We start from the raw sequence: 17,213 nt of genomic DNA, 5'->3' as shown, positions 1-17,213 counted from the left end.
GGTCTGATACGGATTTTTTTTTTAAGTCTCTGTGTTTCGAAATATGATTTTTTAAAAAACACCTACTTATTTTGGGGTATTTTTGGGTGAGTTTTTATTTTTTTAAATTTTTGTAGAATTCAAAAAATCTCAAGCTTATAGAACATCTAGTCTATGACTGTGCGCATACATGTGCAAAAAATTGGTACTTCAAAATGGTTTTTGACCGAATAACAGGAAAAACCAGTTTTTTTGTCCCAAGTTTTTTGACCTTTTTTAACCGTTTTTTATTTTTATCTTTTTTTCTTCAACAGATAAATCAATGAAATTTATATTGTTGATAGATAATAAATAGGACTAAATCTGTGCAAAATTTCAATGAATTTTGTAGTCACAATTTTGACATAACGGTAAAATAAAGTTTTATTATTCAACAGGTTCTGTCTTCTGATCTAAAGCAAATACAAATTTGATTTAACTTTATTGAGCATCCTGATGATGTTACCTTTCATACCTTGGTATATCACATATAATTGTACATTCACTACAAGCTACACAATGTTAAATTAAAAAACTTGCGAAATACCTCAAAACACCTGTGGAGATCTGTTGATCATGAACAGCCATCAGTGTGGGAAGTACCGTAATCTCAGTTTGGAATTTCGACATGGTTGGCTTTAAAAAATTCTAACTTTTTGAAGTTATACTTCTTATGGGAGGGTGGGTATGAAAATTTACTTTTTGACAAGAATGTCAAAGGGATTATGACGCGATCACCCTGGGTAGCAGGGCTGTCGTTTCACCTTTAGAGTAGGCAGTACTTTAGTATTTAAAAATGCAGTACGCCGCAGTACGGCAAACATAAAACACACAACACGTTGCAAGTAACATGTTTCATGTGGCAAGTTGCATGTGGCAAGTTGTATGTGGCAAGTTGCATGTGGCAAGTTGCGTGTGGCAAGTTGCGTGTGGCAAGTTGCATGTGGCAAGTTACATGTGGCAAGTTGCATGTGGCAAGTTGCATGTGGTAATTTCCATGTGGCAAGTTGCTAGGGTTGCAAAAAGCTCACATTTCAGCTCAGCTCACAGCTCAGCTCAAATTTGAGCTAGGTACCATAGCTTAGCTCATTTGAGCTGAGCTGAAAGTGAGCGCCCCAACTTCCAACGCCTATATCTCGGAATTTTGAAGAAAATGAAAAAAAAATTTTTTGATGCCAAAAGGTAGCGGGGACTCTAACCTACATTTGCGTACAACTCTCATCCCTGTAGGTCCACGCGTTCTCAAACCGGGAGAACTTAAAAGTAAAAAAAAATAGGCACGATTCTGAAAAAATAGGCATGATGTGGCGGTTTAACATGGAAAGCGATTTTTTTTTTTAAATCTGACAATGTGCAAAGCGTAGGCCCATGACACAAGCTATCATTTAGCATCACTCCCAAAAATTTCTCTCAAGCGGTTTAGCTTCCAGGAGCGTTCAAAGATTCGGGGATTTTTCGAAAAAAAATTTTACCCCAACTTTCAAACGCGATTTTCTCGGAATTTTGAAAAAAATCGAAAAACCGGATTATACCACTATCGGGTAGCTGAGAACCTTTCATATGGCACCACTCCCCTGTCTCTAGATCAAAGCGTTCCAACGCCTATATCGCGAAATTTTGAAGAAAATGAAAATAAAATTTTTGATGCCAAAAGGTAGCGGGGACTCAAACCTACATTTGGGTACAATTCCCATCCCTGTAGGTCCACGCGTTTTCAAACCGGGAGAACTTAAAAATAAAAAAAAATAGGCACGATTCTGAAAAAATAGGCATGATGTGGCGGTTTAACATGGAAGGCGATTTTTTTTTTAAATCTGACAATGTGCAAAGTGTAGGCCCATGACACAAGCTATCATTTAGCATCACTCCCAAAAATTGCTCTCAAGCGGTTTAGCTTCCAGGAGCGTTCAAAGATTCGGGGATTTTTCGAAAAAAAATTTTACCCCAACTTTCAAACGCGATTTTCTCGGAATTTTGAAAAAAATCGAAAAACCGGATTGTACCGGAATTTTTCTTTATGATAAAAAAAGAAATATTTTACTAAAAAAATAGAAATATATTTACTATTAAAAAAACCAAGAGAAAAGATCACGAAAAATTATCTGTCTTATTTATAAAAATATCCATGTGTTAAAATAATTCCATTAATAACTAGAACCAAACATCTTAAGCTATGGTGTTTTATAAAAGTTTAAGATATCTTCATATTTCATTATACTTTCCAAATAAAAATCAATGTATCCTCTCATCCATCACAGCTCAGCTCAGCTCACTTTACCTTAGCTCACCCAACAGCTCAGCTCAACCATCAGCTCAGCTCAAATGAGCTGAGCTATGGTACATAGCTCAAAAGTGAGCTAGCTCAAAATTTGAGCTGAGCTGTGAGCTGAGCTCAGCTAACTTTTGAGCTTTGTAGCAACCCTGCAAGTTCCATATTGCTACTACTAGTGCTGAAGCACACACAATTCTCATAAAATTACCATATCGCACATTTTATGAGCAATTCATTTACTTTCGTTAACCATATACCGTACGTTCTGAACCGCACAACATGAGTAAATTTCATGGACGCAAGGAGGATGAAAGAATTAATTTATTGTTCACTTGATAAAAATGTAAAAAAACGAATTGTGGATTAATTAATTTAATAATAGAAGTTAAAAATATCAAATGAAATTCATTTACATATACTGAATGAGAAGTATAACTTCAGTCGCGTGTACATGTGTACACACACTCTTTTTTTTCTAGGCATCGCAGAAATAAGATTAAAACGTCATATTATAAGCTTTTACATGATATACAATTTTTTATAGGTTGTCTGAAAAAAATTGATTCAATAGCGTGAGAACATAAAATTATATGTTTTTTTTTTGCTTTTTTTGATGAAAATTGATCGAGTTCAAAAAATTCTAGCTCTTTTTTAGATACCTAATAGACATGCACGATATATATATTTTGAGCTGAAGCAATAAGCTTTCAGGTGGTATAAAATGTATTATATGTAGGTTGTTATATCAAAAAAATGAATTTTTGGGGAAATGATTTTTTCACTTTTTTCATAAGAAATGATTGTTTTTATAAAATTATTTTAATACTTTTTGCGCATTATAAAAATTTAAAAATGGTTTCATTACTTAGAAGAAATATTTGGCTTTTTTAGCTATGCATTTGTTGGGTTATGCCAAAAAAAAAAAATCCATGTTGGGTATCAAACTGAAGACTTTAACTATCTAGTCAGTGTCAGACACCTAACCACTTGAACCAACCTATACTGTACAAACATTGATCATTATTGTTTTTCTAGTGGAAATCTAAAAAATATATGCAGTTTTTATAAGCAAAAATAATAGAAATAATAAAAATTATTTTTTTAGTTCGGTCACTGTGGCTCCAACGACCTCATATTACCGTTGTATTTATAAAATAAAATGTATAGTTTAAAAAACTAATAATACGCTTTTATTTAATCACGTACTAAAAAGTATAAAATATTTGAATTGACTTATTTGAAATAGTTAGATCAAAAAGCGTCGAGCGCTTTGTTCAAACTTTATAAAATTACACGCAACAAAAATGCGCTCTACTTTTTTTGATTGAACCATCTCCAATAAGTCAGTTAAATTATTTTAAAGTGCGTGATAAAAGCGTATTTTTAGTTTTTCAAACTATATATTTTATTAGAAGAAAGAAAACAGAAAACTAAAATAATGAAATTAAATTCATAAAATTTGTTTCTATTAAAATGAATATATATTTTAATTTTTACTTTTTAGTCTTATCATGATTGAAAGTAGTTTTAATTCAAATTGGGTTGTATTAGCCCTCAATGCCCCTCCCCAGGGTCCGGACTGCTAAAATATTGTGTATTCATCTGAGTTACATAGTGTACAAAGTTTCATTTCGATAAGATAATTGGAAGTTGGCTTAAAATTGATGTGAGGTTTTTCGACCAAGCTAATAAAAACGTATTCAAATTTTTTTCAAAAAAAAAATTGTGACATAATGTCATTTAAAAAAAAAAAAAATGATTGATCAACAAAAAACTAAAAAACGATATTTATCAACCCGTTATTAAGAAATCGAATCAAACAATTTTTTTTTTTAATATTTTGAAAATATGTATTTAAATAAAATAATATAAAAAATAATATTATTTCAAAAACAATTTTTATGTTTGACCTATGTTTTCAACTAGCGAAAAAAAAATTAAATTGACACTGAGTCGAAAAAAAAACTTTTAAAATATGCAAAAAAAAAAATGCACCAAACTGCAATATTGCATGGATATAACATATTTTTTTTTATTAGTGGTCATATAATAAATCACTTTAAATTATTTCAAAAAAACCACACAAAAATCAAAATTATAAAAATAATTTTTTAAAGATTCTTAAATATTTCATTTTTTCAGTTTAACAAAAAATATTAATTAAAATCTTTTAAAAGTACAAAAATTAATACATAATAATCTAGACATTTTTATTACCCACAAATTATTATTTATTGTTTTGTTCTTTTTCTTTCTAAAAAACATGAAATTAAAACTGCTGTTAAGAAAATTAATTGTTTTGATATTTGACAACATCAAGTTGAGCATAAAAAAGTCAAATAAAAAACACCAACAAGCGCACCAACATTGAATAATCAATCTTCATCCATATCATCATATCACCCTAAAAACATACGGTTTTTTATTGTTTTATGTCCTGACGTTCACTGATGGTTGCTGCTGACGCACATTTGAGCAACAGTTTATGATGTAAATTTGTGTGTCTGTGTGTTATATGTCCTTATCTTTTTTTCGTTTTCCTATAAACAGAACATAAATCAAGAAGTATTTACTGGGCTTTGACAACTTGTAAGCAATGATTTAAAAAAAAATGTAATCTCCCCTGAACAAGTCGTAAAAACCAATTCCAAGTCTATAATTCATTCTCCTCATTCCATAAAACACTATATAACAAAATAAATAAAAATTCCATTTTCATATAATAGCTGCCCAATCGATAAAATACTCATTTTCTATTTTTTTGATTTTTATTCAAGGTTCAACCACAGAATACAGACGATGGAACCATATCACCATGCGAGTTGGAATCCATAATCAATCAGTTGACGAATCCAAGTCCCGAGTATCAATTACACGTAAGCATAAACCGCAAACAATCGAACTTTAATGGACTTTCCTAAGACATATTTGTTTTGTTCCTTTTACCCTCCGCCAAAACAATATATAGGTCTCCGCTTTACGCAATCAATTGAAGAACCTCATTCGAAGCAGCCAAACCCCAACGACTAATCAACTGAATCTCGACGATTATGACTTTACAGAGGACGACAAACGTTCAATTGCATCTTTGGCCTCAATTGGACAAGGCTACATGAACAGACCCTACATGCCGAAACGTAGTTTGGCAACCCTGGCCAAGAATGGACAACTCCCTACCCCCGAACCCGATGAAGCAGATTTCCAAACCAATCGATGGCAGAACAAAAGGTACCTCGGAGCATTGGCTCGGGGTGGTGGTGTTCGTTTCAATGGCAAACGTAATATTGGTGCACTGGCTCGTGATTATCAGCTTCCAGGGAATGGCAAACGAAATTTAGCTACCATGGCGCGATTGGGATTACTTTCACCCGGAAACATGGCATACAACCCAAAACGTAATTTAGCTTCTATAGCTAGGTATAACTCTGGGTTCCGTGGTGCAGCGGAGAAGAGGAATCTTGGAGCATTAAAGGGATCCCCAGTACATGGCAACCATCAGAAAAAGGACACTACTGAACAGGAAGCTTTGGCTGATTTAATTCAACGCGATATAATGGACTATGCTGAACAACCAAATGAATTGTATCCTTCGTATGACGATTATACAGATAATATGGAGAAACGTTTTCTAGGTAAGTCGTGTGAATTGAAAATCTTTTGTGAAGTTAGCACCATTTTGTTTATATAGTTTTAAAAATAGACTTGTGTTTTGAAGGATTAAGTTTTGATAAAATAGTCTCGTTTGGATAAAATATTTTGCTTAGCAGTAAGACCGAAGTTAATTTTTTTATATGTAGGTTGAAGTTCCTTAAAAATGGTTTGAATTGAATCCTGGGGCATGTTTCGGGGGAATTTTTAATATAATTGAAATTTTTTCTATTACTTTTCTTTAAATACTGATAACATGGAAAAGGATATTTAGAAAAATCTTGTGATGTTTATCGATGACGTACAATTTTATCATCAATAGTATTAAATAGTTTTCAAAAGTGAGGGATAAAATAAAAGGAATTGGAAGTTATGAATTATTCGAAATATTTATAGTATCCATGGCAAATTTGATAAAAGTATCTAAATCTAAAAGGTCAATCTTGTCAAACAAAAATTTTAAGCAAATGTGATCTGATTAACCCAATGACTCTAGTCGACCTCTTGTGTATTTATTCAATATTATCATGTATTTGCATTGTCCGAGATAAAATAATAATAAAAAGCCATTGGCTATTGGCAAAATAAAAAAGGTTTTAGGGATAAAATTTAGCTTGAAAATTCAATTTATAATAAAGGACGCATAAAAAAGGTCTATGAAAATTTTAGGCTCAAGGTTGTTTCTTTTTAGATGAATTGAAAGAGTGGGTTTTTTTTTTAAACTAAAATTTAATTTTGGAATACTAGCATATGCATATTTAAACATTATTGTCATGTTTTGAATCATGAATTTAAAATCAATATAGTACTGTTTTGTGGCGTCCATAATTATAATAGAGTGAATATTTTACTTATTCATTAAAATAATCTATTTTTTGCTCATTAAATGCCAAATATTAAGTAGGTTAGTGTAGTATATTTACTTACATATGCACGCAGTGACACATAAACGCATTCGCGTAATTTTGTAAATTTAAATATCTAATCATTTTGGAATAAAATTTGTATCTGCTGTTTTTCATTTTTCATTTCATTTTCCATTTATTTTATTAAAATCAACTTAATTTTAAGATTTAAATTTAATTTTAACCACCCTTTAAACGCTTCTTATTTTAGACTTTCACGTGAATCGAATAGCAGAATAGGGCTGAATATTTCAAAACGCTTTTCTGAAAAACTCTAGATTTTGAGGTAGGACACTATGCTTCTGAGGCGACGTTTTGGGTTATCAATTTTCATTTTAATTTGTTATGCTCGCACATAAACTGAACTGAACATCAAATGACGAGTGACAAAATGGGTGCTCAGAAATCTCCGACAAAATGTATTTTTTATTCGATTTCAAGAGTTTTGGTATAATTTTTGGCGCTCACATTTTTGGGGGTATCAAACAAAAAAAAAAAAAATAAAAAAAAGAAAAATAATTTTTTGAATGTTATTTCAAACTTAATTTTTATGTATGTCGATTATTTTCTTTTTAATAGCATTCTTGGTAAAAGTAGGTCGGTCGTTAACGATTTTTATTTTTTCAAAAATTATCTGTTGATTAAATTAAATGAATAATTTTGTTAATTTCTTATGTATAGGCATTTAGTTAAATCTTCCATATGTTACCTAAAGAAGTTTTATACTGGTGACGTGACGTACTGAAAAAAGAATAAAATGCGTTTTTATATAAAATAGAACTCAAAAAGTAAGCTTTCAAAAGAACTATGTACCTATTTCGAGCTGATTTTGGATTTTTTTTAGTTTGATCAAACAAATCTCAAAGTTGTTGTTTTAAAAAGCTTATATATAGAGTTCCCTTGGTCGGAAGTTCAAAATTCAGATTTTTAGGCTTGAAATAATGAGGTATTTACTGTATTTATTCTTGCTACTCAATTTCAGATAAAAAGTCTTGGAAAATATTCCATTTCCTTGCAACATCTTGAAGGTTTTTAGAAATGTTTATTTGGTGTTTTTTTTAAGTGTTCTTTGAGGTGTTCACTGCGTCAATTAACTACATCTTCTTAATTTGACAGGTACTTTTGAAATCGTTGTCCTGGGTTAAGTTAATTTTTGTTATGTTCCTTACCTTTTAAATTTCGACTGGGGAGAACCGATTTTGATGATTCTTTTTTTTTTTTTTTTTTGAAAGCTGGTGTTTTTATTTTTAAGTGGTCCCATTTCAGTTTGGTTCTGAGTCAGAACTTCTGACGATGGCATTTATGAGAAAAAAGTTATTTTTTTTGTTGGCTTCATTTGACTTCTTGCACTCTTGTCAAAAACCTATTTAAGCCAAATATTTTGGATTTTGGTTTGTATTTAGAGTTGTAATTTATTTTACTTTGCTGGTTTTTTTTTAAGTTTAATTTTACTCTTATTGTCAAGTTAAACGCTCGAAAATCGGATCGAGAAAGTATCGAGTTGTCAACTTAGGAAGATGTCACCAGGCAGTTTGTTGAAGAGTTTAGGTCTGCGTTTAACAGTGAACGTAGAATCCCAATTTAATTTTTTTCAATTGATTCTTTGAAATGCTATTAAATCACTAAATACCTAAAAAATTTTGTTTTGTTACATTTTAGAAATCTGTTTTTATCATTCAAAATGCATTTCATGTACATTATGCTCGTAATAATGCTTAGTTAGAATTAAATAAGCACATCACTTCTATTTTAGTTTATAAGCTGCATAATTCTAATTTTCCATAATTACTAGAAACTCGAATGAATGATGGAATTATTTTTATTTGTTGTTTTTCTTGGAAATTTTGCGTTTACCAAAATAAATTACGCTCAGTTTATACTGGAATTTTATTTCTAGAGTTCAAACGAACAATTACGATTTTATTATCTTTCATTAACTCTGGTTTCATAAAAGTAGTACAAGAAAGACTCCTGATCCTAATAAAAAAAACGAAAGCTCGTTGTGAGAGTTATAATCCAGTTTATGAAATGATTAATGTTTTTTCAGTACCACAAGCATTATACAAACTGAAACCTTATAAAGCACTGAGAAAATACATTTCAATATTTCGCGTGAGCCGATCTTTTTTGAAGAAAATTGGAGAATAATAAGAGCGAGATTGTAGATTTGTCGAGTTTTAGTATTTAAGGTTATTTTTTATTCAAATTAGATTGAGGTTGTACAATTTTGTGATAAAGTATTTTCAGAACCACTCTACCAACTTATATTAAAAAACAAATTTTTTTTTTTTTTGACTTTCAAAAGTGGATAAAACACTTTTGGCATTTCTCAGGAAATCAAATTTTTTTCAAAAATTTTGGGTGAAAACCAAAAAAATGCGGTATTGTTGCTAAAAATTAAGCGATCGATTTCAGTAAGGGCTATAATTTTCAAGAACAAAATAAATTTTAATTGCAGCGAAAGGAAACAAAAATATGTACCTACTTCAATGATTTTGTTTTATAGTCATTTTAACTATAGATCTAACTTCTAAAACACTAGCCACTCTTTCCGGCTAATCTGTAAAAGTTTTTTTTTTTTGAAACAACAAAATAATTCAAAACAAAATGGTGCTAACATCCCACAAACATTTTAAAAAAAGAAGAACGTATTTCTAGTCAACCTATTGTGGCATGCAACCCAGTATAAAATTCACATACGTAGCAAAGTATGCTCATATATATGCAAATTTTATATATATCCCTTCTTTCCACGTATTTGATTTTATATTACTCTTCGACCTGATTTACCAATCTTATATTAAGCGACAGGATTCGGTCAGTTGGAATCAATTGACAATAATGATGCAGCAGAAATTGATGATTCTGCATCCTCTGAGCAGTCTGCATTATCATCATCTTCATCATCAGCATCATCATCACCAGCAGAATCATCCTCATCTAGCACAATGACAGCGCCAATATCAACAAGTAAAAGACACATCGGAGCTTTAGCACGCTCAGGATGGTTGCCAGCTGGATTCCGTTCCGTTCGAAGCGGTCGTTTTAGTCGTTCCGGACGTGCCAGGCAAATAGTAAAAAAAAAATTACAAAAAACAAAAAAAAAAACAAAAAACAAAACGTGTATTGAATGTTAGATGCAAGATATAAAAAAAAAACTCTAGAAACTATTTAGATGTGCATTCATATGGGTGTTGCCAATTAAAAAAGGATTAAACTTAACAAAAAAAAAAATTTCTTTTGACCGCAATATTTTCATAGTAGGAATAAAATAACATTTATTTTTGTGTGTATGTGTAGGTATTTATTTGTGTTGTTGCATGAACATTTTAACATTGAAAAAAGGGCAATTTGAAATGTGTGTATTCTTTTTTTTTGGTTGTTGTTATTGTATTCTCCTAGCCATTACCATCACCATGGAAAATAGAAAAACTTTTCATCGTCAAACTTTTTAAAACCCATTTCTTTTGAATTAAGTTTGTAAAGCACTTCGCTGAAACTCTTCACTGAGTGGACATTTTGTGTTTGTTAGCATAGAATTTCTCGGTCCTTTGTCATTTAATTGAAGGAAACAAGCAATCCAATTTGGATTATGAACACTCTTTTGTATAGAAAATATTTTTCAAAAAAAAATAAAGTAATTTTCGAGAAAACTTCTAGACTTGTCTAGAGGACTTACATATGTACATAGAAATAAGTTATATTTTCAAAGGTAGAATGAGACTCGGACTTTTGAAATATGACGTCCTTTTTTTTTTTTTTTTTGCCATGATATTATTATACACTTGTTTAAGGTTTTACTTATCGTTTTGTTATGATGACGGTAGACATGGTGGATAGATGTCTATTTTCTCATTGTTTTTTGTGTCAGTTATGAAATTATGGTTGTGGTAGGTTATTGTTCAAAACGTACTTTTTAAAATGTAAACTGTCTAGAAAAGTAATGATAGACTTAAAGTATTTTACAAAGTAGGATTACACACTGACAGCATTTCTAAGTTGTTTGTTTTATGACAGTTAACAAATATTAACTAGATTGTGGAGAGTTTGATAAAAAAGGAAGTTCTGGGAAATGCAAGAGACACGTGTACAAAAGTTTATAAATTATGTAGCTGACTAAACAAAAGGGTGGGTAATAAATGTACAGGATTGAGCTTCATGTGGACTTGATGCTTTTCTACATTTTTATCTTACTTCTGAGGTGATATCAATAAGTGGCCATAATTTTAATTTTCTTGTAGTTATTGATTTTTGAATCACTTTCAGTGATATTCTAACCTTTCAGTTTTTTAGTAATCAGTTAATTTTTTTTACTTAAATTATTTTTTTTTTTTGGAAAGGAAATTTAGACACAAAAGAGGCCTAACCCAGACAAAATAATAATTAACCTAAATGCACTGGTGTAATTAATTTTTTTTTTAATAAATTAAAAACATTTCTAGAGCTAACATTTGAAATTTTGTAAATGTAAATTTCTTAAGGGGGGAAATCCCTCTGGAAATTTTTATTTTTGCATTATTTTTTTTTTTTGCCTTATAAATTCATTTATCAACCGAAGAAACTATTTTCAGTGGTCTAAGCCTTAAATGAAGCCTCAAATGCCCCAAGATAGTCCCGAAACCCATGCCCATTGAACCTACCTCAGTACGAAAACGAAAACTTTAAACGCTTTTTCCTCAAAACGCGCTTATTTCCGCGCCGTGCAAAGTTACTCAAAAACTAATGAAGCTATCTACTTGAAATAAATTGCAAATTACTCTTTAATTTATTGGCCATTGCATGAACCCAAAAGTTCAACAAAATTTTTACAATAAATATTTTTTTTAACAATTTGTTTATAAAAAAACATTGTGTTTTTTCGTTTTTTTTGGTCTCTAATTTTTATTTTACACTTTTTTTTTACTAAGTTTAGGTTCATGCAATGCGTATAAATATATTTTATTGGAAAAAAATTTCTTTTTTGATTATAAATAATTTTTTGGACCTGGACATTGCACGGCGCAAACTCGAGGCGTCAACTTTACAGAGCTGTAGAGCCGCCATTTTTTTTTTGTACTTCAAAAAAATTGTATCAATACTTTATAATGTCAATGATATCACATACTTTCCCAAATTTCAATAAATGCTTTCAGTTTTCCAAAAAAAAATTATTGAAAAAGCTGTCGTCCAGAGGGATTTCCCCCCTTAACGATCATTCTGCCATACACGTTGTACATAGCTTAAATGTAAAGCCTTAATAAAAGATCTGTGAAAGCTAAAGGATAAAATTCACCCAAAAGCTCGCTTATGTCTGAGATCAATTCTTATAATGTTAATTAATATTTGTTCAGCAATGATTTGAAAGTCGTGGCATTTACAGACTGAAACGTATTCGCGAGACTTCATATAGCAATAGTTATTACTTTTATATCTTATTACTATTATAATTATTAAGTATTTATTTTTAATTATACTTGTTAATTAAATAGTTTTAAAAAATTAGTGAATAAATAAGAATAAAATAAAATGACGAATTGCTTGCAACATCAGGAAAAATTAAAAAAAAAATTAAAAAAAAAAAGAAAGTTCGTGCCTCAACTCTTTCATTTCGTGTATTACAACATTCATAATTCAATTTAAAAAGGGATAATATGCTAAAACAATTATGTTTCGGTCAATAAAATGGGAGATTTGAATTCAAGTGTTTTTCCGATAGGTACACTCTTCCCGCTGTTTCGTAGTCATTTTATTTTAATTTGATTAATTTCTAATTACTTAAAATTTACAAGTGCGTGGTCGAAAGATGGGTAGCCGGTTCATCTGCTTCTAGATAGCATATGATAGCCTTTTGGTCGACAGTCAGGTGGAATTCATGGAGTTTGGCACAAAATGTGAAGAGAAGAGTCTCAATATCAGTCAAATTTTTTTTTAGAAAAAGTTATTAAAATACGAATCGTATTTTTGAGTTCTTAAGTCTTGATTATTAAAAAAAAAAAACAAGAAGAATTTCGGAATTAGCAGAGAGTAGGTACCGTTGCACTTTTCAATTGATTTTGATGATACAAAAATATTTCAATTTTAAACTTTTAAAGATTAAGATTTTCAGTTTTGAAGGAAAATCTGTCAAAGCTGGAAATCTATTCTTCCATCTTCAATAAAGTTGCTTCTTTCAAATCTGGACATCAACGAAAATTAAGTTTTTGTGTTCGTACGAATTTTTTTCTGATAAAATGGTTATTATTTTAAGCAGGGTTACTTATTAAACTTTATATAAGCTTAAATAATTTTAGACTGACTTAATTTAAGGGTCTAAGATCTCTAAAAACTCCATTTAATTTTCTACAAATAAATAAAATCTTATTTCTTAAAAAAATTGACCTTTTCAAGGTTTATTTTTTTTAAGAAAATTAGCCGCGTGGTACGATTTAAGTTTTAAAAAAATGTCGTTAGAGAAGAAGTTTATTTTAAAATTCGTTGTCTTAATATATTGCTTAATGAATTTGAATCTTTTATCCTTACAGAAAGCCGACACATTTCGAGTTATAAATTTTTCTAAACTTCTAAATTATAAAATATATCTGATGTAATTTGTCAATTTATTACATTTAAATAGACATGGGGAGCTTAGATTCAAAATAAGAGGGAGATATTTTTTTTTATTTCAGTAAAATATACAGCTATCATTGAGAAATTAATTATTTTTAAGAAAAATGGAAAAGAAATCTTATCTGGCAATGATATTCGATATTCTGTACTCCTAAAAATTAAAAAAATCAAAGTACTGTTCGTACGAATACGTGTTGCATATTTCTAGGAGCATGTACTATTTTGCTGTCAGTTAAACCGGAAATTAACAAAATGCCAGTTAGAAATTTTAAATGTGTCTGACTATTGCATGACTCTGATTAGATTCTCATTATTAGATTATTAACTACTAAATGTCACCACAAAATCCACAGAACCAAAAACACAAATAAAAAAAACTCCTTACCAACTCTCACCCAAACCATACACACTTCAAAGGAAAATTGAACAAAAATCCATAAAACTAGATATCTACTCTCTCTGCGTGCATCACGACTGTGTGTAAAAATGTCAAACTATAATTGACAGTTAAATGTATCTTTTTGATATTTCCGTCAGTAGAATGCATATCTATTTGCCGTATATTATTTCTATGTCTGTCTAATTTGTATGTGTGTAACTTTTAACATAATTTCTAGTCTCATATATATTTTTAGATTCAGTGAACTTTATTAGTTTTAATGTTTAACCTTTAGGTATAAAAAAATAATTATGAATAGAAAAAAATTGTTTCCGTCAAAAAGCATGATAATTATTATTTAAGTAATATATTAATTTAATTTTTTTTTTAATTTAAAAAAATTTTGTTTTTTATTCAAAAAAAAAGGTCGAGTACTACCCCCAACCAGAGCTACTTCGACAACCAACCGCAGCCGTTTGTAGACGCTGTTACCTACCATACAAGCCAATTGTGAGTTGGGGTGGCCATGGCTATCAAACAACAACATGGGGCACACCTCCAAGAGTAACTCAATATAGAAGAAGTTTTCGACAGCCGGCAACATACAGATTTTAAAATCATATTTAAACTCAAAATATCAAACAAAAAATTAAAAAAAAAAAAAAAATATCTTAAAACTTATACATATACATAAAAAATATATCTAATTGAACTGACTTCAGAATAAAAAAAAAAAACAAGAAAAATAGAAAAAAAAAATAATTATTATTTTAATGATGTAAATTATTTTTAGGATTAGTTTTAGATTATAAACAAAAAAAAAAAAAAACCTTCAAATGGCAAATATTGAAATGTTTACAATTCATTCGATTCCTATATTAAATGTATATGCATCTATATGTAATGACAAACGGACAATAAAATAAAAAAATAAATTTAATAAAATAAAATATAATAAAATAAACAACAACAAAAAATATATATATATCATGGAACGAACCATATCAGGACAATAAAGAAAAATATTTTACATTTTTTGTGTAAGATTATTACACATTTTATTTACAGATATTTATAAAAAAAAAACATTTTTTTTTTATATACAGTCTACAAAGTTAATTTACAAAATATTTTTATTAAAAAACAAAAAATTTACAATAATGTTTTTTTAAGTTTAATTAAATTATTATTATTTATTGAAAATATCAAAAACTTAAAATTCTATATTTATTTTACTTAGAAAATTGGCTCAAAAATACCCATGAAATGAACTTCATTATAATTGTTTATTAAAAAAAAAAATTGACAAAAGACAATAAAAATATAAAAAGACACATAATTTAAATTTAGAAAAAAAGAAATAAAATTTGTAGTTTAAAATTGTTATTTTTGAAAATATTTTTAAAATTTAAATCACTGCGTCATTGACAATAAATTAATTTAAAAACTAAATAAAAATTAAATTTAAATTATATAAATTGAAAAAAAAAAACAGTATTATTATATTTAGTAAATTAAACAAAAAAAAGTGTACTCCATTTATGTATATTCATTCGGTGTTTTGACAATAATATATAAAACAAAAAAATATATATATTAAAACTTTTAAAATCACAAGAAATAAAGAGCAAAAAGATTATAATACAAAATTTTAAAAATAATATATGTAAATGAAGAAATTTATAAAACAAGACAAAAAAAATAAGAATGATTGAAGTTGGTTGTTGTAATAATTTAAATAATAAATTATAAATTATGTGTAAAGTGGAAAAGAAAACCAAAACAAAAAAAAAAAAATAATAATGTTTACAATGAAAATAATATTTTAAATTTAAAAATTTCATTGAATCAAAAAAATTGATTAAAATAAAAATCCAACTCCTAAAGTAAAATTTTGTTGATGTGCGTTTTGAATTTTATTTTTACAGATCATAGTTCTAAGAAAAATGTTCTTCAAGAAGACTGCGACAAATTAAAGACTGATGCTCTATTCTTCTATTTCATTAAAAGATGCATCGTCGCCATGTCCATGAATCATTATTCAACTTAAATTAATAAATTTTCCTAAAAATTATTCGAAACGTTTTCAACAATTCAATGCTTCACGGTCTACAAAAATGAAAAAAAAAAACTTTTTACGATTTTTTTTTTTGGAAAACCTATTAACCTATTTCAGGTGGAACCCCAATTCAATTTTGATTTTGTAGATTAACATGTTTTTTTTTGCAAATTCTCAAAGTTAAATGAAAATAGTCAAATGTTTATATTTTTAAGCGTTTGGTTATTAATTTAAAAAAAAAGAAAAACTATGTCACTATGTCACACGACACCGTGATACAGTAGTGCCCTTTATTAATTTCAGCGTTAAAAATAAAATTTCTATGTTTTTTTTTTTGACGTGATAAAGTCTTATAAATCGATGAACCATGGCAGCCACCACAAAAAATTGACTCCCGTTCCACTCTCGCGGCAAAAATTTCGCGGTAAAAATTTCAATTCAAAATTAAAAATAAACTATTAGAGATACAAAAATCTTCTATAGCTCATTTGAAAGATAATAACCTAAAGCTTAATACAAATGAAGGATTTTAAAAAATTCCATCATTTAATAGGGTAAACAGGGGTAAAACGGAAAGATGAAATTTGAGCTAAAATCTAAACGCAAAGCTGTAGAGAGTTGATTTTTGCTGTAGATAGATGAGACTAATTTAAGAATATTTGCATTTAAGAAAAAATTCTAAAAAATTTTGAAACTAAGCTATAACGTTTTGTATGAACGTTGTACACGTGTTGGGGTTATGACAAAATGATGATTTTGGGTAGGGAACATTTTTTTTGACAATTCTAAAGGTGTCAGGTGAAAGATGAGGAACAAAAAATTAAGCTTCTAATACGAATTTTTTTTCCAACACTCTGCGTTTCGAAATATGAATTTTTGAAAAACACCTTGTTTTTTAGTGGTATTTTTAGGTAGTTTTTGATTTTGAGCTTTTTTTTTAGAGTTCAAAAAATCGTTTAGTGAGTTTTGACTGAATAACGGAAGAAACAAGTTTTTAAAAAACAGGTTTTTCGACCGTTTTTAACCGATTTTCATCGTTTTTTATTTTTATCTTTTTTCTTTAATAGATACAGGAATAAAGTACATGTAGTAATGATAGATCATGACCACGACTAAATGTGTGCGAAGTTTCAATCATTTTCGTAAACACAATTTTGAGATAACGGTAAAATAAAATTTTAGAATTCAACAGCTTATAACTTTTGACCAAGAGCAGATAGAAATTTTATTAAACTTTTATGAGCATCCTGATACAATTACCTTTCATTTGGTATATCACACATAACGGTAGACCAATTAAAAGCTACACAATGTTAAATCAAGAAACTTGCGAAAATTTTTAATGAA

General features: G+C 28.8%; 1 protein-coding gene across 3 annotated transcripts in view; it reads left to right on the top strand.

Moving 5' to 3' along the window:
• Nucleotides 1–14,490, top strand: part of LOC129918700 (neuropeptide-like 1) — a 56,259-nt gene extending 41,769 nt beyond the window's left edge. Inside the window, exons 2-5 of one of the 3 annotated variants that reach the window (XM_055999399.1) lie at nucleotides 5,068–5,166; nucleotides 5,259–5,922; nucleotides 9,655–9,917; nucleotides 14,234–14,490. In XM_055999399.1, coding sequence (XP_055855374.1) covers nucleotides 5,068–5,166; nucleotides 5,259–5,922; nucleotides 9,655–9,917; nucleotides 14,234–14,422 — 1,215 coding nt within the window. In that variant the 3' untranslated portion in view covers nucleotides 14,423–14,490. Of the gene's footprint in view, nucleotides 1–5,067; nucleotides 5,167–5,258; nucleotides 5,923–9,648; nucleotides 9,918–14,233 lie in introns of all 3 variants that reach the window. The other 2 variants (XM_055999398.1, XM_055999400.1) reach the window with 2 other exon arrangements.
• The last annotated feature ends 2,723 nt before the right edge of the window (nucleotides 14,491–17,213 follow it).

This window comes from Episyrphus balteatus, chromosome 4 (assembly GCF_945859705.1).
Source record: "Episyrphus balteatus chromosome 4, idEpiBalt1.1, whole genome shotgun sequence".
NCBI classification, from domain to species: domain Eukaryota; kingdom Metazoa; phylum Arthropoda; class Insecta; order Diptera; family Syrphidae; genus Episyrphus; species Episyrphus balteatus.
Note: the sequence above shows the minus strand (reverse complement) of the source record. Positions and strands in the feature narration are given on the sequence as shown.